The sequence below is a fragment of the Fringilla coelebs genome (genome assembly GCF_963513975.1).
Source record: "Fringilla coelebs genome assembly, chromosome: 28".
Taxonomy (NCBI): domain Eukaryota; kingdom Metazoa; phylum Chordata; class Aves; order Passeriformes; family Fringillidae; genus Fringilla; species Fringilla coelebs.
Window position 1 is genome coordinate 3,355,624 of NC_140054.1, and position 19,572 is coordinate 3,375,195.

Consider the following 19,572-nt stretch of genomic DNA (forward strand, 5'->3'; position numbering starts at 1 on the left):
AGTTCTTTGTGCAGTTGGAGCTGATGGTATTTCCACATCGCTGTCCCAGGCCAGCAAACACTGCAGTGGCCAAACAGCTATTCCAGTGTTGCTCAGTGGTGGGGTTTGGGTGGGTTTTGTTCTGGAAAATGGCTTTATGGGGTTTTTCACATGACTACAGGGAATTCTCTTTCCCTTGTTCACCTTCTATGTAACCAGCTGCTCACAGAGGTACCTCCAGCAGGGATTTCATTTGCTTCCATTGAGAAGTGAATCTGCCATTGTGCCCCTTCCTTTCACCAGAAACAGTCACACCCAGAGCTCTGGTGTTGCCTGTGCTCAGTTACTGCTGATGGTTCTGACAAGGGATTTCCGTGTACAGTTGCCCCCAGCTTGCAGGTACTCAAGGAAATGCCCCCAAGACACCTGCCCAAGAGTGAGCTGCCATTTCTTTCTTTGTTCATGTGACTTACTTTGCTTGTAGGCACTTTTATATTTCTGAATCTTCTACAACATTTTCAAGTTAATAATGTCAGAGAGATATTTGCATTTAAAAATGTTTATTAGTTATTGCTTTGAAGGTCATTAGCACATTACCAACAGGCAAGTTCCAGACAAGTTCACTGTTCAAAGAGCTGACTGCTGAGATGGCTCTGAAGGAGGGAGCAATAATTAATAAAGCTCTTGAATTTCAACTCTTTAAGAGAGAAAGAAAGAACACAGTTACACTGCCTGCTGTTACTGGTAAGTGAAAACTCAGGATCATTTTAGGAAGACAAATCTTTGTCACTAATTGCAAGCTTCTTGCTCTGACAGCTCTTCTGAGCCTGCCTTGAGGACAACAAAACAATTAATTCTTTGCTGCAATGATGCATTCAAGTTGGGCCTGAAAAACAAATGAGACAGCGAGACAAATTAGATTTCCTAACCTAAAAAAATAAACCTTCAATGCTGTGAAGGGCTAAATTTTCTGTTGGATGTTCACAGCAAGGAGCTGAGGGATGCTGTGCTGCTGCCAGGAGAGCCAGGCCAGGTTTGTTCCCCAGCAATTCCATTCCTACATGTTTTATAAATTAGTTTGTCGTTCCTGGCATGCACAATTGTTGCATTCTGAGGAGAACAGAGCTGGCCTTGGCTCCGTAGGATGAGAGACTCTGTTTAGAATGTGAAGCATTGAGGAGGAAATTAAATAAAAGCTGTTGAAACAGTGGTCTGAATTCTCAGATTTGAAGCTGGACTATGTGAGCTAAATTAAGTATTTGGCTCTCTAGCATTTGGAACATGAACTGACTCTGGGACAAGAGTAGCTGGGAACAGCAAATTTTGTGATTACTGAGAAAATTTGATGCCAGTTAGCGGATGGATGGGAGCAGCCACCACAAGAACCCTCAGCAGTGGCACACGCAGCTAGTCAAGTACAGGTACTTCAAGGAAAAATCTGATTCAGGGGCAACACACATCTAAGATTTTGTGTCCTAAGACATTCCAAGGCAGCCTGAAAATGTGAGTTTGAAAGTAGGATCTGCAGGAAAAGCAGCTTGCTCTAAGGGAAATGTTTTTAGCTGTAGCCAGAAACATTTGATGCTGTTCAGGGTGACATTCTCTCCTTACTCAAAAGATGTGGGTTTGTTTTTTTTTCTTTTTAAAAACAAAGTAGAGAGCAGAAACTGTTCTCCCCAAAGCCACAAGCACAAATAATTATCCGGTCCCTGCACAGTTGTTCTTGGGTAATATTTAATGTTAAATGGTGTGTTGTGTTACTGGGGCTTTAATGGTTTTAATGAGAATTTTACCACTACTATTTGGAATTCTGGATTTTTACTGACCTTCAGCTGCTGGTTTGTCCGTTTGAGGAACAGAACCTCCTCACTGTGTTTCTTCTCTTCTATTTCTCGCCGTTCAGTTTCTTGCCTTTCAATGGCCTCACATTTCGCTTTCTCTTCACTCACTTGTTTTTCCAGCTCCTCCTTTTCCTCTTCCAGCTCTGCAATCTTGGAAAAGAGTACAGATGTCTCAAGTTTTGTTGGGAAACAGTCAATTTTCAGTTCAGATGCCTTGAGAGGCTAGTTAGAACAGAGGCTAGACAGAGTTAAAGGAATGAAGGAGGTATTTATTGAAAGGCTTTCAAAGGATCCACCTTGAGCAGTGCCAGAGCCTGGCCAAGGCTACACCCAAAATGCACCACAGGTCAAGAGTTTTCACACTTTTATAAGTATTGGTCCATTTCCATGTTGGAGTTAATTGTCCAATTACAGCTTCAGGTTATGAACTCCCATCCTCCCAGTTTGCTCTCCTCAATTTGCTGTTGTTCATACTTTTTGGGCCTGAAGCTATAATGGTGTTCTCAGGAAAGGAAAAAGAATTGTTTTGACTAACTAAACTGTGAGGAGAACTTGCTAACAGTCTATATGAAGTTCAGAGTTACATACTAATGCAGTGCAGAATCTGAAAAATACAAGAGCTAAAATTTAAGGCGTCAGGACCAAGTGGTGTGTGGTGCAGTCTTTAAAGCTGTGCAACAAGCTTCAGAAGTGCAGCTAAGCCTGAGGACAGTGAGCTGAGTATTTTGATGGTCTTTGCTGCCATCCTGTGGAAACGGAAACAATGGGTTTAAGGATGTAAAATTTGCTATTTTCACGTGCAGAAAGCTCCATCAGGGGACCCCAAGGCGTCACTCACGTTGTCTCACTTTAATTCTCAGTCAAGACTTGAGAAAAGATAACAGGTTTCAGTAAAATAATTGTATTATATTAATTGGGATATTAGGACTAATGAAACTCTGCTTTTGCATTGTTTTCAACAGTAAAAGACAAAGAAATTCAGTATCATAGTTCATACATGGTGAGCAGAGACAGTGGATTATGTCTATAATGTAATTATCTAGAATCCATTGTACAATGGGAAGCTTTAAAGATTTAAAGAGCAGAAATTCTCTAAACACCATCCAAGAAGGATCTTCCCATAAAATAACCCACCACAACAAACACTTGACATAAGCACTGTAAGGCAAACAGGAAGGTGTCAAGGTGGAGGTTTGGAATTAGCATAGCAGACCAAAATTCCACTGTGCAGACTACAGGAAATGAAACAACTTTCCCACAGTCTGCACAGTGCCTGCAGAGCGCCTTGTTGGAACCCGTCAAGGACATATTTTATGAAAATTCCTTTTGCTAGAACTTTTCCTCCAGAGAAGCTGAGAACCCTCAGAAACAAAATGTAAACAATGATTATCTGCTGCTGTGGGATGCAACAGGTGGGTCTGGGATTGGTCTCATCTGGTTGTTTTTAATTAATGGCCAGTCAAAGTCCAGCTGTCTTGGACTCTCTGGTCAGTCACAAGATTTTATTATCATTCCTTCTTTTGCTAGCCTTCTGATGAAATCCTTTCTTCTATTCTTTTAGTATAGTTCTAATATATAATTTTCTTTTAATATATCATAAAATAATAAATCAGCCTTCTGAAATACAGAGTCAAGATTCTCATCTCTTCCCTTATCCTCGCACCCCTGTGAACACCACCACAGGACCTCAAGTAGTTTGGCAAGGAAATCTGCTTACACCCTGTGGCCTTTAGACCCTTTTGTGCAGGTGTGTCTCTGTGCCTCTGGGAGCCTCTCAGGAGCCCTGGACAGCAGGGAGACACTCTCTCATTCCCCAAGAGTGCTGAGGGCAGCTAGGTTAGTCGCCTTTGTAGAGAAGAGACATTAGAGACATCAGTGGAAGATAAAGGGCCGACTCTTAGCAGGGGTTAATCCAAGGTTTTATTCAGGAGCTCTGTGGAGCTCCCACACCTCAGGGGCCTCCTGCTGAGAGCACCGGGGAGAGGTGCCAAGGTTACATTTAAAGGGAGGTGGAAACCAAAAGTAGGTAACATTTTACTGACCCTAAGGGATGGGTACTGGGGGAGAGACATTTAGGACAGTGTATGGGGTAATGCTTGGGGGGCTGAACCCTGGCTAATCAGTTGACATCCTGGACCGAAGCTTCTAGATGGAGGGGATGGGATGCTGAGTGATTGACAGAGAGCCAAGGTGGGGATTTGGGGATGATCTCAGCAAGGGAGAGGGATTACACAGGTAAAGGGAAGGGGGTACAGTCTGGGATAAACCATTTGGGAAAACTATGGGGATATAAAACCAAAACTCCTTCAAAGCATTCCAAAGCATAAACCCGCACTACACCACAGCTGGCTCACCCTTTTCTCCAGGTGAGACTTGCCCTGCTCGGCCTTCAGCGCCTTGCGCACGCCGAAGGCCACGCTGCTCTCGTAGAGCGCCTGGTACGCCGACAGCGTCAGCTGCAGCTCGTCCCGTACGCGCAGCAGCAGCAGCCCCCGCTCTGCACAGCTCACCGTGGTCTGCCGGATCAGCTCGTCTGCAAGGCACGAGGGACAGAGCCTGCAGGGCCTCTGCGAGGCACACAGCTGCTCTGCTCTATTCTGTGAAGATTTTTTAAGCCTTCTGATGGTTATATTCCTGTAACAAAGTTTCTCGCACGATTTGTGTAAATGACTTGTTGTTTTGTAGTCTCTTATGGAGGAGGAGGAATTTGATGGGCTGTTGGTTTGTGCAGGGTCATTGGAGAGGTGGCACTTTCACCCTCCAATCCACTGTCACTTTGGAAATCTATAAATGTTGGAGTCAGAAAAATAAAGGTCTCTTTTTTACCTTGGAAAGAGCAGCGAGTCCATGTCGTGTTGTTTTGTGTCCTACAGTGACATCTCACCTGTGGCTGCAGCTCTCTGGCCACTGGGAGGAACACTGAACAGCTCTGGCCACTGAAACAGTGAACAGCTCCCTCATCACTGAAACAGTGAACAGCTCTCTGGGCACTGGGAGGAACACTGAACAGCTCTGGCCACTGAAACAGTGAACAGCTCTCTGGGCACTGGGAGAAACAGTGAACAGCTCTCTGGCTACTGGGAGAAACAGTGAACAGCTCTGGCCAGTGAGAGGAACAGTGAACAGCTCTGGCCACTGAGAGAACAGTGAACAGCTCTCTCAGTGAACAGCTCTCGGGCCACTGAAATAGTGAACAGCTCTCTGGTCACTGGAAGAAACAGACAGCTTTCCCAGATATCTTTCTGAGAGGATCATAAAAAAGAATGAGAAACAGTTCTTGCTGCACCTGGTGTTGGGAACATGTGGAATGGGTTGTGGAGATGTGTTTACCAAAGGGTGGTTTTTAATTAGCTAATGGTGATGGTGTTTTAAGTAAAGGACCAATTAGGTCTACTTGTAGTGAGCTAGGGTATAAAAAAGCAATAAATTTCTTAATAAAGTAAATGATCAGTCTTCTGTAAAATGCAGGGAGTCTATGTCACTATTTACCCAGCTGGGGACCCGTTTGTGATGACACTCATCCACTCACTGTGCCACACAGCCAGGGACAGGGAATCACACACAGAATCACAGAATCACTGGGTTGGAAGAGACCTTCCAGCCCCATCACCTCCCTGGGTGCCACATCCAATCTCTTTTTAAACACACCCAGGGATGGTGACTCCACCACCTCCCCAGGCAGACCATTCCAGTACTTTATCACCCTTTCTGTAAAAACTTTTTCCTAATATCAAACCTGTATTTCCCTTGGTGCAGCTTAAGACTGCTAATAATAATTATCCTTATTACATGGTGGTGTAAAATAGGGTTCTGGAGAGGTAAATGGGGCCATGAAGGGTCAGTGGGGTCCTGAAGTGTAAATGGAGTCCTGGAAGAGTAAAGAGGGCTGTCTAGGGAGTAAATAGGGTTCTGGAAGGGTAAATGGGGCCCTGAGGAGAAAATGAAGCCCTGGAAGTGCTGCCTGAAGCTTTAGCTTTTATACAGAAGGTTAAAGAGGGATTAGAGAGGGTCCTGGAAAGGTAAATACAGGCCTTTGGGGTAAATGGGCCCACATTTAGCACATGACATGTATCAGAGACAGTAATAATTGATTTGTTTTGTTACATTGCAGCTGTTACATTGCATTGAGTGCAGCAGGTAAAAGCAGAGTGGTGGTGCAGCCCTTCAGATCCCCTAAAGCTGCAACAGCAAACACTTAAAAACCTGTAATGCCTTGTTGCAGTCATAGGGAGCTCTCAGAGGATTCTGCTCTCCACCCCGTGGCCACCCTCACCCTTGGGGGCCCAGCACTGTGCCATTAGAGTGTGTAATATACTCACAGCTATAAGTAACCTTAAATAAACTTAGTTGAAGTGAAACTAAGGGGATAACTACGAGGATTTAAAGCCGTTTTTAACTTTAAAGCTGTTTTTCACGTGCAGGCAACCCCTCACCATTGGGAGCCCACACTGTGGAGTGTGTAACACACACACAGCTACAAGTTACTTTAAAAAACTTGGGTGAAGTGCAGCTAAGAGGCTAACTATGAGGATTTAAAGCTGGTTTTCACATGCAGGCAACCCCTCACCTTCGGGAGCCCAGCACCGCTTCATTAGAGCGTGTAACACACACCCGGCTGTACGTAACTTTAAACAAACTCGGTTGAAGCGCAGCTAGAGGATAACCAGGAGGGCTCAAGGCAGTTTTTCCCGCGCAGCCCCCCCTGCCAGGCTGTCCCCAGGCTGTCCCCAGGTGTGTGTCCCCAGGCTGTCCCCAGGTGTGTGTCCCCAGGTGTGTGTCCCCAGGTGGCTGTCCCCAGGTGTGTGTCCCCAGGTGTGTGTCCCCGTGTCGGGCACTGACCGAAGCACTGCGTGTAGAGCTCCCTGCGCACGGGGCACAGCCCGGTCTCCCGCGCCTGCCGCTGCTGCAGCTGCCGGTCCAGCTGCTCCTGCAGCTGCACGACGTCGCGGCGGGTGCTGGGCGCGGTGGACACCTCCTGCACCCACAGCTTCTGCGCCTCCTCCCACTCCCTGCCAGACAAGCACCGGCCGTTACCGGAGGCACCGGGCGCCCCCCGGGCACCGCCGGCCCCGGCCCGGCCCCGCTCACCGCGGCGGCAGGATGGCGTTCAGGAGCTCCTGCGGCTGTTGCGTGGCGGAGAAGCCGGCGGGAGTGCGCGGGGTCTGACCCTGCGGGAACACGAGAGGACAGCGCCGTAGGAGCGGGCGGGGCACCGCGCCGCGCTCGGCCGCCGGTCCGCTCAGCCCCGGCGGGGCGCGGTGCCCCCCTGCGTGCCCCCTGGGCGCTCACCGCCGCGGGGGATCTGTCTCCTCGGCGGGACACCAGCACGGGCGGGCAGTACCGCAGCAGCGACTCCGGCGGCGCCGCCATGGCGGCCGCGGCCCCGTCACCATGGCGACCGCGCCGCGCAGCAACGCCCGGCCGGAAGCGCTGGCGGCCGGAAGCGCTGCGGGCCGGAAGTGGCGGCACTTCCGTCGGGGCGGGCGCCATGGAGGCAGCGGCGGAGGAGAGGCGGAGAGAGCGGCGGCGGCGGCGGGAGGTGGCGGTGAAGGCCGAGCGGCGGAGCCCCCGGCGCAGTCCGTCGCCGCCGAGCGAGGAGCGGCGGGGCCCGGCAGGATCGCGCGCGGGCAGTAGGTAGGGAGGCCCAGCCGCTCGGCCCGCCACGCTCGGCCCGGCCCCGACGCTCAACCCCTCCCGTTGTTCCACAGGTCGCCCCGGCGGAGGAGCAGGTCCGGGCGGAGGAGCCGCTCCCCGCGAGGCAGGAGGAGCCGCAGCCACAGCCCGCACCACGGCGCCGTGAGGGTGAAGCAGGTGAGTGCGGCTGTCGGTGCAGCGGGGCCCCGCGGACGCGGTTCCCGGGGACTCGGCCGTGGAGGGCACAGAAGGCGCCTCTTCATTTGTCAGTTCTGAGTGGGCCCTGCGTGGTGTCCCGTGAGCGGAGGGGGCATCTGGGCGAGTCAGGAGCTCCCGCTGCCCAGCTCAGGCTGTGCCACCCGTGCCAGGAGCTCCTGTCGGACGGAGCCTGCCGGTGTCCCAGCACAGGTGTCCCTGGCACCTGCGTCCTTTCCCCAGAGCAGGCTGCCCTGCCTGTTTCTGGTGCTTTATTCCATTCAAATTGCGGGAACCCAAGTAGCTTAGCAAGGAAATCAGTTCCACATCCCAGTACGTGTTTTCCCAGCGTGTAAAGGCCGAGGTAGATGTGCTGCTCTTTGACTCTGGTTGTCCCTTCCAGGAGCGAGATGATCACTGTCGCAGGGGAAACGAGGAGAGGAAGCAGAGGCACCCAGCAGAGCAGGAGCAGCGGCGGGACCGGGATAGGCACAAGGAGCACTCCGACAGGAAGAAGAACCCCGGCGACCGGCCGGGAGCTCGCAGCCACGAGCGGGACGCACAGAACCTGCGGGAGCAGCAGGCAGAGAGGGAGCTGCACAACGAGAGGAGGCGAGAGCACCGGCAGGGCGAGCCCAACGCAGAGCCCTGGCAGCCGGAGGGCAAACAGAAAGAAAAACCCGCCGCCAACAAGGAGAAGCCGAGCTTCGAGCTGTCGGGGGCGCTGCTGGAGGACAGCAACACCTTCCGGGGCGTGGTGATCAAGTACAGCGAGCCGCCCGAGGCGCGCATCCCCAAGACGCGCTGGCGCCTGTACCCCTTCAAGAACGACGAGTTCCTGCCCGTGATGTACATCCACCGGCAGAGCGCCTACCTGCTGGGCCGGCACCGCCGCATCGCCGACATCCCCATCGACCACCCCTCCTGCTCCAAGCAGCACGCCGTCTTCCAGTACCGGTGAGGCTCGGCAGTGGGAGGAGCTTGGGAGGAATTTAAGATGAGATTTTTGAATTGGTTTTGGTAATGTAGTGTGGGTTTTTTGTTTTCTTTCATAGGTAAGTGAGTTTAGTTCATCTTTTTACAGTATAGGTTAAAAAGCTACAAGTTATACTTCGTTATAAGCGGTCTTCCAGTACCGGTGAGAGCTCGGTAGTGGGAGGAGCTTGGAAGGAATTCAAGATGATTTTTGAATTGGTTTTGATAATGCAGGGTTTTTTTTTTTGTTGTTTTCTTCCATAGGTAAGTGAGTTTAGTTCATATTTTTACAGAATAGGTTAAAAAGCTACAAGTTATACTTATTTATAAGCTGTCTTCCAGTACCGGTGAGGCTCAGCAGTGGGAGGAGCTTGGAAGGAATTCAAGGGGTTTGAATTGGTTTTGGTAATGCAGGGGGTTTTTTTTGTTTGTTTTCATACATAGGTAAGTGAGTTTAGTTCATGTTTTTACAGTATAGGTTAAAAAGCTACAAGTTATACTTATTTATAAGCTGTCTTCCAGTACTGGTGAGAGCTCAGCAGTGGGAGGAGCTTGGAAGGAATTTAAGATGAGATTTTTTTAATTGGTTTTGATAATGCAGTGTGGTTTTTTTGTTTTCTTACATAGGTAAGTGAGTTTAGTTCATGCTTTTACAGTATAGGTTAAAAAGCTATAAGACTCTCAGTTATAAGCTGTCTTCCAGTACCGGTGAGAGCTCAGGCAGCTTTGGGACTGGGAGGAGTTTTGAAGGAATTTAAGATGATTTTTGAATTGTTTTTGATAATGCAGTTGTTTTTTGGTTTTTTGGGGTTTTTTTTTCCTGCATAAGTAAGAAAAGTGAGTTTAGTTCATGTTTTTACAGTTTAGGTTAAAAAGTTACAAGGCTCTCAGTTATAAGCTGTCTTTGAGTACCGGTGGAAACCCACCACAGTTTCTGCCTCTGCTGCTTTAGGAACATGTTTGCAGTCTCTCTGGTGGCTCAGCAGTGGTTTTTTTGCAGGCTGGTGGAGTACACCCGAGCTGATGGCACCGTGGGCCGCAGGGTGAGGCCCTACATCATTGACCTGGGCTCGGGGAACGGCACCTTCCTCAACAACCAGCGCATCGAGCCCCAGCGCTACTACGAACTGAAGGAGAAGGACGTGCTCAAGTTTGGCTTCAGCAGCAGGGAGTACGTCCTGCTCCACGAGTCCTCAGACAAATCTGAGGCCAACACCAAGGACGATGATGAGGATGAGGAGAAGGAGGAAGAGTCTGACAGTTAACGGATGAGGAAGAAGCTGGGGAGAGGCAGAGGAGGGAAACTCCTTGCGGTTGAACGGGACTGGGATGTGACCACGGAGCATTGCAGCACTGATGCCTCTTGTTGCCTTAAAGTCCTTTCTCTGTTGCTGGTCTGTTCCCATAGTTTGTTTTGGGGGGCTTTGCTTGTTATTCATGTTTGATAGTTTTGCATATCAGGAAATACAGCTTTATTTTTATTTTATTTTTCTCCCAAGAAGCCGAAGAGCACCTGGATGTGAAAACTCTGGTGCTGGAAACCCTCCACAGATGTTGCCAGACTCTTCCAGCAAACCATGTCAAACACAGACAGCATCTGGAAAATTATTTTTATGACTTGTTTTGTTATATCCCTTTGAAAATGCTACAGACTGAAAGGTTAGTTAGAGAGTACCTGATGCACGTCCTGTTCCGTAGTTTGCCAAATTCCTCTGCCTCTTGGGAGTCCTGACAGGAGAATTTACCTGGATCACTGCTAAAATGGCAGAAATGTGGCAAAGGTCCTCATGTATTTGTATGTTTTTGGTATTTAATTTGTCTCATGGTGACTGAGGGACAGGCATTTCACTGGAATTCCGCCTGGAAATCACAAGGGAACGTGAAACGGAAGTTAAACAGTTCCTGGAATTTCAGGTGATGAGACTGTGACCCAAGTTTCCTGTTCCCAGACATGATGCTGAAACTGTCCTGGATGTGGAGTCTGGGTTGTAAGCTAGAGCCCTTATTTCTGACCCCACCCCAGGGTTTGTTTGTGTCAGACAGAAACACCTTTGATAGGGTGACATGTTTTAACCAGTTTGCACTATTTAAGTTCTCTTTTTATAAAAACTTAACCCAAGTCCTTTGTTTAACAGTGAAGAAGTCAGTGTTTAGGGAGAGAAGCACCAGTCCCACTCAGTGGGAGTTGCAGAGTTTTTGGTGTCTCTCCAGTGTTGCTTTATGTTCGATGTGTGTGTCCCACACTTCACTGACTCACCTGGGTGTTTGTGGTCTCACCTGTTTGTCCCTGCTGTGTACAGACTGTACACAAAGGTGCTTGTTGTACACATGGATAGTGTAAATATGGGGCATTGCTGTGGGGTTTCTGATGGGTAGGATGGGGTTTGAGCAGGAGGAGCTCCTTTATATCTACTCCAAGGGTTTTTAAATAAACAATTTGTAAATTTAGCCTTGATTGCTTTCAGTTGTAATATTTTTCTAGCATCCTTTTTTTCTTTTTTCCTCAGAAGACTTGAAGTTTCAGTACTTGTTTCTGTAGTAAAGAAACCAGATAAGTTCAAAACTGCACAGTTTGTATCCTGGAGAGGCTGTGAGCACAGGAGGTTTGGATCACTCCCCTTTCCCACCCCAGGGTGGCTCACTCTGTGTCCCCTGACAGGGTTCTCACAGGAATGGGAAGTGACAGAATTGCTGTACTGCAAAAGGGCAAACTGGCTCCAGTGTCACTGCAGAGGATTGGAGTGACACAGTTCAGTAGGATCATAGAAAGGTTTGGGTTGGAGGTGTCAGGAAAATTAATCCACGAACACCAGAGGTTTGTGTCCAAAAAGGAGACAGAGGAGTCCTGCTGGAACTTTATTCCAATAAGGGAGAGGCCATGGGGCATTTCCCATGGGGTCTCTCAATTGTTAGAGGATGCAGCCTCCTTTTTATCCTAATTTCCTGGCTGTTTTTCCCTTCTCTCTTTTCCCACTGGCTGAGCTACTTGAGAAGTACAAACTTTCCAAAACATCTAATAGAGACACCCCCTCTTAATGTACACCCCCCCTTTTTCTTTTCCTTTTCCTTGTGCCAGTCAGTGGAATTCCTATGGAATTTATGGTTGTTCCCATTGTTTCTTTCATCTCTCAATATCCAATTTTATTTATCAGCAGACCTACAGTTTGTTTGGAAAGACAAATCCCTCTCAAAATGAAATAACTTATCAATTAGCGGAATCCTTCCCATTGCTTCTTTTACCTCTCAGTGCTGCTTTTATCTACCCACGGTTTGTTTGTAAAGACAAACGCCTCCTTCCTTTCAGAGTGACCCTAAAGACCGCAGAACCGGGGGATATCTGAATTTTTGGCAGGATTTTTAGCGGCAGAGCCAGAGATCGCTCCGGCCCTGGGGGCTGCCCCGCTGTCGCTGTCACCGAGCCCGGTCCCGCCGCCCCCGCCCCTCCCGCCCCGCCAGCGCCCCTGGCGGCCGCCGCCGGCATCGCCCCGCCCCGCCCGCGCAGGCCGCGCCGCCATGGCCGCGCTGCACGCCAAGGCCGGCGGGCCCCCGCAGATCCCGGACACCCGCCGGGAGCTCGCCGAGCTGGTGAAACGCAAGCAGGAGCTGGCGGTGAGCACCGGGGAGGGGCTCGGTGCGGTGCGGGTGGCGGCGGAGCGGCCGGGGGAGCGGCGCGGCCGGAGCGGCGCGGCCGGGCCTGCTCCATGCGCGGCGGTGTTCCCGGCAGGAGACGCTGGCAAACCTGGAGCGGCAGATCTACGCCTTCGAGGGCAGCTACCTGGAGGACACGCAGATGTACGGCAACATCATCCGCGGCTGGGATCGCTATCTCACCAACCAGAAGTGAGTGAGGGGCGGAGGAGGCGCTGCCCGCCCGCCCGGCTCCCCCCGCCCGCCCGGCCCCGCCATCGCGCCTGTCTCTGTTTCAGGAACTCCAACAGCAAAAACGACCGCAGGAACCGCAAGTTCAAGGAGGCCGAGAGGCTCTTCAGCAAGTCCTCGGTCACCTCAGCAGCGGTGAGTGCCGGGATCAGCCCTGACCCCGTAACCGTCCCTGTGCCCACCCCTCTCCTCATCCCTGTCCCCATCCCCATCCCTTTCCTTGTCCCCATTCCTGTTTTACCCCCATCCCTTTCCTTATCCCCATTCCTGTTCCTGTTTTACCCCCATCCCACCCCATCCCACCCCATCCCACCCCATCCCACCCCATCCCACCCCACCCCATCCCATCCCATCCCATCCCATCCCATCCCATCCCATCCCATCCCATCCCATCCCATCCCATCCCATCCCATCCCATCCCATCCCATCCCATCCCATCCCATCCCATCCCATCCCATCCCATCCCATCCCATCCCATCCCATCCCATCCCACCCCCCGTCCCTTGGTACCTCAGTCCTGCTGTGATCACCTGCAGAATGACTTCCCCGTTTGAAATCCCATACCTGCCCTGGCTCCCTGCCCTAAGCATCCCCATCCCACCCTGCAGCCTCTTCCAGAGCCCCTTTCTGTGTGTTTGGGGGTGGGAGGGTGCCTGTCACTGCTGTCACTGCTGTCCCCTGGCTTTGTCTCTGCTCCAGACCCCCGGTGCCACATGGGGCATTTCAGAGGGACGTGTCTGTGTGACCTGGGCTCCGTGTTGAGCCCTGGGAAGTGAATCCCTGCTTGGCTTGACATCCCGTTTGGTTTTGCAGGCTGTCAGTGCGTTAGCTGGAGTGCAGGACCAGCTCATTGAGAAGCGTAAGTCCCTTTGTCATTTTTCTCTGAATTTGGCAAGAATTACACTCTCCCCACCGTTCAGCCCTGTCTCAGCCTGGGGTCTGGCTCCCCTTCCCAATCCCTGTGTCTGCTACCCTCAGGCTGCTCCTGACTTCCCAGATTCCTTCCAGGCTCAGAGGGCTTTGTTGTGTGTGAAAGGGATTGAAATTGGTCTGGTGCTCTGTGGAGGAGGAGGCTGGACGAGCTGAAGCACTGCATCTGTAGATGTGTCAGTCACAGGAGACCTGGGGAGGGACCACTCACCTCCAGGACACTGAGAAACCTTTTTGTGACCAGCACCAAATAGGATGTGGTTCCTCAGAGCTGAGGATCAACTTCCTGTCCATCCTGCAGAGCTGTTTCCCAGGCTCTGGATTCACCTGGTGCTGCAGGGCTCAGGTGTCTCTGCTGCTGTCCTGGAGTTGTTTCTCCCACTCAGGGCTGTCCCAGGAGCTCTCCCTGGTGCTCACCTGGCTTTGTCCTGCTCTAGGGGAGCCGGGCAGTGGCACAGAGAGTGACACTTCTCCAGACTTCCACAACCAGGAGAATGAGCCCAACCAGGAGGATGCTGAAGAGCTGGATGGCTCCGTGCAGGGTGTGAAGCCCCAGAAAGCTGCTTCCTCCACTTCCTCTGGGAGCCACCACAGCAGCCACAAAAAGAGAAAGAACAAAAACAGACACAGGTCAGTGGGACCAGCAGCCTGCTCACCACACCTGGACAGTTGGCTGGGGCTGGATTGAATTTATTGCCTGAGGGGAACACGTTGGAATAACCAACAGGCAGCTGGGGTCAGTTCTTTGGGTGGTTTTCCTGGTTTTGGAAGAGGAGGGGGAAGTGCTGAGGAAGTTAAACAAGCAGCACAGGGTGCTCACTCCAGCTGTGGCACAGCTGTGCTTCTGGGCAGCTTCTCCAGCTCTCCCATCTCTCCAGGATAAAGCTTATTCCTTCCAGCAGGTCCTGACCTCCTGAGCTTGCTGCTTGGTTTCTGTGGAGCCCAGGAGGACAGGAATGTTAGTGCTTGCTTTGAGGGAGGGGGGAAAGCAAATGGGAATGTTTTTGGGGTTTTGGACACTCCCAGTATCTGGATTTCCACTCCAGCCCCTTCCAGCTCTCACATCCCAACCGAGTGTCAGTGCTGGCGTAGAGGAGTTGCTGTGTCACCTTCACCTGAGAGTGTTTGTTATTAAACTGACCTGAAATTCACGTGGAACAGATTCCTTGAACTCTTTTCTGGTTGGATTTACCTGTCCAGCTCTGCCCCTAAGGCATAATGAGGGCAATGAGCTGGTCCCTGTCCCCTCAGCCCAGGCTCTGGCAGTGACAGTGCCTGTGAGGGAGGAAAACCCTGGAGAGGAGACACTGCAGAGCTGTCTGGAAGAATTGCTGAAGCTGGGGCCGAAGGATTTCATAGAAGTAATGGAGCTTTTAAAACTAGAGAGTTTTAAAAGCTCTCTCAGAGCCAGTCTGTGCTGGCTCTGAGCCGTTGGCTCTGCCTAGGGACAGGCTCTCCTCTTTAAGGGACCTGCCATGCAATTAGAGAAAGGGTTTAAAGGGGGGCTGGGGACAGTTGGGGTGGGGACACGAGGTAGGTACAATGCTTGAAAAATGCTTAACTCCTTTTTGCCTTCATTAAGTATTGAGTCATTAGCATGTCTTTAATTCTTAGGTCAGAATTTCCTTCCTACAGCAGCCTGAATTGGGCAAATATCCAAAAGGACTGGATGTCCCTTTGGTTCCCCATGAGCTGGGAATCCAAAGAAGTTCAAATCTCTTTTTTTGCCTGTAGATATTTGGAAGAAGTTCAGGAATAACACGAGAAACTACATCCGTGAACAAGTCCAGAGAAACAACCTGTAAAACTGAAGTACAGCTTAAGAAAACTGCCATTTCAAACAAATTATAAAATATTCTCCCTGGACAAACCATGGCCAACAGCATGGTGGGGTGCAGGGCAGGTGCTGGAACTGACATAAATCTCTTTGCTCTGGTCCATGACCCGGACTTTAGGGACAGGAGCTGGGGGGAAGCTGCCCCCCAACAGGTTGTGTGGCTCTGGGTTCCTTCCCATTCCCCCTCTGCAGCTTTGGCTGGACAGAGGAGCCCTGCCCTGCTCACCTGTGGCAGCTTCTGTGTTCCCAGGCCCCTTCAGACACTCTGAGGGGCTCAGCGAGGCAGGAACTGACTGTTTGTAATGCTTAGCAGGGCCAGATAGAGAATTAAAAACGATAAAAAGATTATTAAATTTGTCTGTAATAAAAGCTCTGTTAAAATTGTGATTGCTGTTACTGAGTATCCCCTAAATTTTGGCAGACAAGACCAAACAATTCTCGAGTATGTCTAGGCTAAAAACACCCCAGCAACAACGTGCAGCGAGATAATTCCAGGCCCCACAACCCCACAGGTGCTCCAGCCAGACCTGTGGGTCTGTCCCCTGAGGGGTCTGGCATGACAAAGAGAAAAATAAAAAGAAATGTTGGCTTTTCTCTTTATTCAGAAGCTCTTCCTCTTGCCAGCTCGACTCTGGGGAAGGGGAGGTGCTGGGGAAGGGCCCTGCAGGAGCACGGCCTCGCTGGCTTCCCCTCTGGGGACCTTTGGCTCCAGGTGCACACAGGGGCTCAGGTGTGGCTGCAGAGGCTGTGCTGCCCCTCTGCTCCCTGCCACACCACAGCAAGGCCAGGCTGGAGATTTTCTGAGAGCCTGTTTGCTCTTAGCAGTGCGGTCCTGGAATGGGATTCCATGATCAATCCTGCCAGCTGTGGGCACAGCTGTGTCAGGAGGCCACTTGTATGGGGGGTGGGACAGTCCCCAACCTGCTCAGCTCTGGCCCAACATCCCTGGGCTGTCCCTGCTGGGGACAGCAGCGTTGGGGTGTGGGGGGAGCAGCCCAGGGCAGGGTTGGGCACCAAGCTGTGTGTCACCTCTGTCCGAACCAGCTTCGCCTTGCCCTGGCAGCCCAGCCCCCTCCCCAGCTTCCTGACCCCTCACTTTGGTTTTCCAAGCCCTCGAGTTCCTGTCCTGTCCCCGGGTCTGGCAGCTGCCCCTCCTAAAATCCCCTGTGTGACCCAAACCCACCTCTCTGCTAACACCTCTTGTTCCCAGAAATCCAGTGGGGAGGGGGACTCTGGATTGCCAAGCCAGAGTGCTTTTTGTGTCCAGTCCTGGTTGAGATATCTGAAGGACTTGATGGTGTTTGAACACTGGCTTTATTATTTATTTCATTTTATTTTTTAGCAATCTCGCTAGGGTGGCTAATCAATTAATTGATTTAATTCATTAGTATATTAATTTCTATTGCTTTCTTCCTTTCAAATGCTGCCCCTCAGCCCGTCTGGCATGTTTGATTATGACTTTGAGTAAGTTTGACTTGAATTAGTACTTGTGCTGTGTTGTTAGTGTGTAGACACCGATGTGCCTTTTGAGACCTCGCTAACCCCTAGTTTATCTGTTTAATTGTAGGTATGTATATTAGGTTAGGCTGGGAAGTTTTTTTTAAAAACAGAAAAGCGTGATGGAGGTAACATTTTATTTAATAACTTCAGCAAATTGTAAATTAACTTCACTCTTCTTTACCTTTCTGTTTCATATTTGAATAGATAAAACTTTTTAACTTTAAAACTTAGTTTAAAAACTGATTCTTTTGGCTTTGCTGCTTAAGGAGATAAGTATAGACTTGGATATTTCCTTTTGGCAAAATGTACTTAACTCAGTAATTTTGGCTCATATAATCCCTGTCATCCTAACTCCTCTCTCTATCCAAGTAAATAACTCTCACGCTATGTCTGGCTAATTACCTGTGGCATAGTTACACCTCTGGCAGATGAAATTAACATAAAGCATGCCTAGTTCCCCTTGTTCACTGCCTAAGTGCCCTGTGATTGATCGTGCCCCTTGATTAACTCTGTCTGGGAGTGGATGGAATCTGCTTTTTGGCAAATAATAACTCTGCTCTCCTCTGCTGCTCTCGTGCCCAGTAACCCTGGGAACAGCCCCTGGCTCAGCCAGTTGGGAATGGATGGATTAACCATAGTCTCTGTCTAGCTGTGCCCTGTGCAGTAACTCTGGTGTTGGGTCAGGTATTGACATGGACGTTTCTCTTGTCTTTCCAACCACAGGATTGATCTCAAGTTAAACAAAAAGCCAAGAGCCGTAAGTATCCGTGCTCTGTCTGTGTTTTCATTGCTCACTGAAGGGCTGGCTGACTCACAAGCTTTAAAAACCCTCCTCCTGCTGCTGCTGCTGCTGCTGTCATTTGAGTTCTTATTGTCATGGTTGAGGAGTCTCAGTGTGAGGCCAGCATTGTCCCCTGGCTGTGACAGCAGCTGAGCCCAGGTGGGCTCTTCTGAGCCCAGGTCACAGATAACTCCTGTGTGCTTCTCATGGAAAAAGCTGCTTTGCATCCTGTTACCTTGTCACCATCCGGAGCATCAAAAGCACCTGTTTTTGAGCTGATACTCAAGGTTGGAAGGGTCCTGCTTCTCAGTGTTTAGCTACAAGAAAAAGATCTGTTTTGCCTGCAGCTAGTGGTGTGTGAGATGAGAGAGGACTGAGACCCCCCAGCTCCAAGAGCAGAATGGGGAGGTGGGAAGGTGTTAATGTGCATGTGCTGTCCTTTCTCTGCAGGACTACTAGAGCCATCAGTGCTGATGCTCCTGGGATTTAGGTCACAACTCCCCACTGAGAAGCCCTGAAGCAGGATGGCAGCTGCAGTGACTCACTCTAAGGGACTTGGATGGGGGGAGGAAATCCTGGACCATGTACTTTGCATCATTTTTAAATCACCTGAGTTGCAGGAAGACAAAGGTGGTGTAGTAGTGGTAGTAGTTCTGAATTCCTGACTGTTCTGTGCTTCCACCTTGGTTGGGAACTTGCTGAAAAGGCTGATACTGCTGCCCCCCTGTCACCTGCAGACCCACAGAGAGGCATTTCCTTTTCCACTGGAACTGGGGTAGGATTCAGTGTGTCCCATCCACGTTGTGAGACTTAAATTACTTTTGTTGCTGATATTTAGCTTTGCAGGTTTGGTTTTTTTTTTGGTTTTGTTTTATTTTGTTGGTTTTGTTGTGCCTTTTTTAAAGCTGAAGTGTATAGTTACAAGTTGACTTTGGGTTTCTTTGTTTAGTCCGTGTAGTGGAAGGTTCTTCATTTTGTGGAGCAGCTTTGATTCTTACTCAAGCAGAGAAGAAGGCAGTTTAACCCTTTTCTCTCTCATTTTAAACACCATCTCCCAATATTCTCAGTGCATTAGGTGCAGGAAGGGCCAGAGCTCAGAGCCAACTCTTCACTGTCGCTGACTTTGGGTGGGTTCTCTTTTTAATACAAACCTGTCATTTGTACATAAACAATAAAAGTTCCATGTTTGTCTCTTCTCATGGTTTATTCAGTCCAAACTTTGATTCCTGCTGCTTTTTTGTGTCCCCCTGCTTTATGGGGACTTGCTGGGATTCTTCCCCTTTGGCACTGGAGCTGTTCCTTGTCCCGTGACCCTGGGAGGTTCTCTTGGTGCTTTCTGTCCTCATGGTAGCTGTTCCTAAGTTCTGTAGGGAGTGCCAGGCTCTGATCTCCAGCTGTGTTTGGCTGATCCTGCTGGAAAGCATGACTGGAATGTCCATGGTTCTGCTGGTGAGGGAATATTGCTTGCAGATCAGGGATGAGCCAGCTGGATTGTCCCTGGAGAGGGACAGGAATCACGGCTGGGTGCTTCTTGCAGCAGCCACGTCAGAGTCTTGTTGCTGCTGTTGAACTGAGCTGTGGGGAATTGCTTTATCAGTGCTGGGATGTGTTTGTGTAACCCCTGCTGCTGTGGGACAGGGCTGTCACTGAGTCCCCAGAGTGTGCACAGCCCCTGGAACAGCCGAGGGTTTGGGTGTTCTGCTGCACCTCTGCTCCCCTGGGGTTTGGGGTCTTCCTCAGCTCTCACTGGGACTGTGAGGGAGCAGAATTCTGCTTTGGGCTGTGTGTGATCTGGGGATCAAGGCAGCTCTGTGTTTGTTCCTGGAGGGAGCTGGCTTATCCTGCAGGGAGCTGTCTCTGCTCAGGGACTGACGGCTGCTCCTCCACGGGGGGGTCAGGATAGAGCAGCTTAAAGGCCAAGCTGCAAAGCTGGCCTACTTCTGTGTTTTAAGCTACAGTTTAAGTACAGGGGGTGGAAGATCTAGGAAACAGCATAAACTACAAGGCCTTGCTCCTCTGTA

The 19,572-nt window shown here is 50.3% G+C and overlaps 3 protein-coding genes across 8 annotated transcripts; 2 read left to right on the top strand and 1 right to left on the bottom strand.

Annotated features, from left to right (window-relative positions):
- Positions 1-558: 558 nt before the first annotated feature.
- DNALI1 (dynein axonemal light intermediate chain 1) lies at positions 559-7,220 on the bottom strand. Its single transcript, XM_084222583.1, has 6 exons — positions 7,110-7,220; positions 6,909-6,988; positions 6,660-6,829; positions 4,175-4,353; positions 1,806-1,970; positions 559-865 (listed from the first exon to the last, which is right to left on the bottom strand). The coding sequence occupies exons 1-6, from the start codon at positions 7,188-7,190 to the stop codon at positions 830-832; spliced, it is 711 nt and encodes a 236-aa protein (XP_084078709.1). The 5' UTR covers positions 7,191-7,220; the 3' UTR covers positions 559-829.
- Positions 7,221-7,301: 81 nt separating this feature from the next.
- SNIP1 (Smad nuclear interacting protein 1) lies at positions 7,302-11,061 on the top strand. Of its 3 annotated transcripts, none has more exons than XR_014616792.1 (5): positions 7,302-7,454; positions 7,529-7,631; positions 8,053-8,606; positions 9,625-10,018; positions 10,124-11,061. XR_014616792.1 is itself a non-coding variant. In XM_084222566.1 (4 exons), the coding sequence occupies exons 1-4, from the start codon at positions 7,309-7,311 to the stop codon at positions 9,887-9,889; spliced, it is 1,068 nt and encodes a 355-aa protein (XP_084078692.1). In that variant the 5' UTR covers positions 7,302-7,308; the 3' UTR covers positions 9,890-11,060. The 3 variants fall into 3 exon arrangements, 1 of the variants encoding a protein (XP_084078692.1); XR_014616793.1 differs by having other exon boundaries at positions 10,127-11,061; XM_084222566.1 differs by having other exon boundaries at positions 9,625-11,060.
- Positions 11,062-12,112: 1,051 nt separating this feature from the next.
- Positions 12,113-18,747, top strand: MEAF6 (MYST/Esa1 associated factor 6). Of its 4 annotated transcripts, XR_014616790.1 has the most exons (9): positions 12,113-12,233; positions 12,349-12,464; positions 12,551-12,638; positions 13,317-13,362; positions 13,871-14,063; positions 16,705-16,734; positions 16,838-16,895; positions 17,494-17,527; positions 18,002-18,747. XR_014616790.1 is itself a non-coding variant. In XM_084222559.1 (8 exons), exons 1-8 carry the CDS (start codon positions 12,138-12,140, stop codon positions 18,008-18,010), a joined length of 612 nt encoding a protein of 203 aa, XP_084078685.1. In that variant the 5' UTR covers positions 12,113-12,137; the 3' UTR covers positions 18,011-18,747. The 4 variants fall into 4 exon arrangements, 2 of the variants coding, with proteins under 2 accessions (XP_084078685.1, XP_084078686.1); XR_014616791.1 differs by lacking the exon at positions 16,705-16,734; XM_084222559.1 differs by lacking the exon at positions 16,838-16,895.
- The last annotated feature ends 825 nt before the right edge of the window (positions 18,748-19,572 follow it).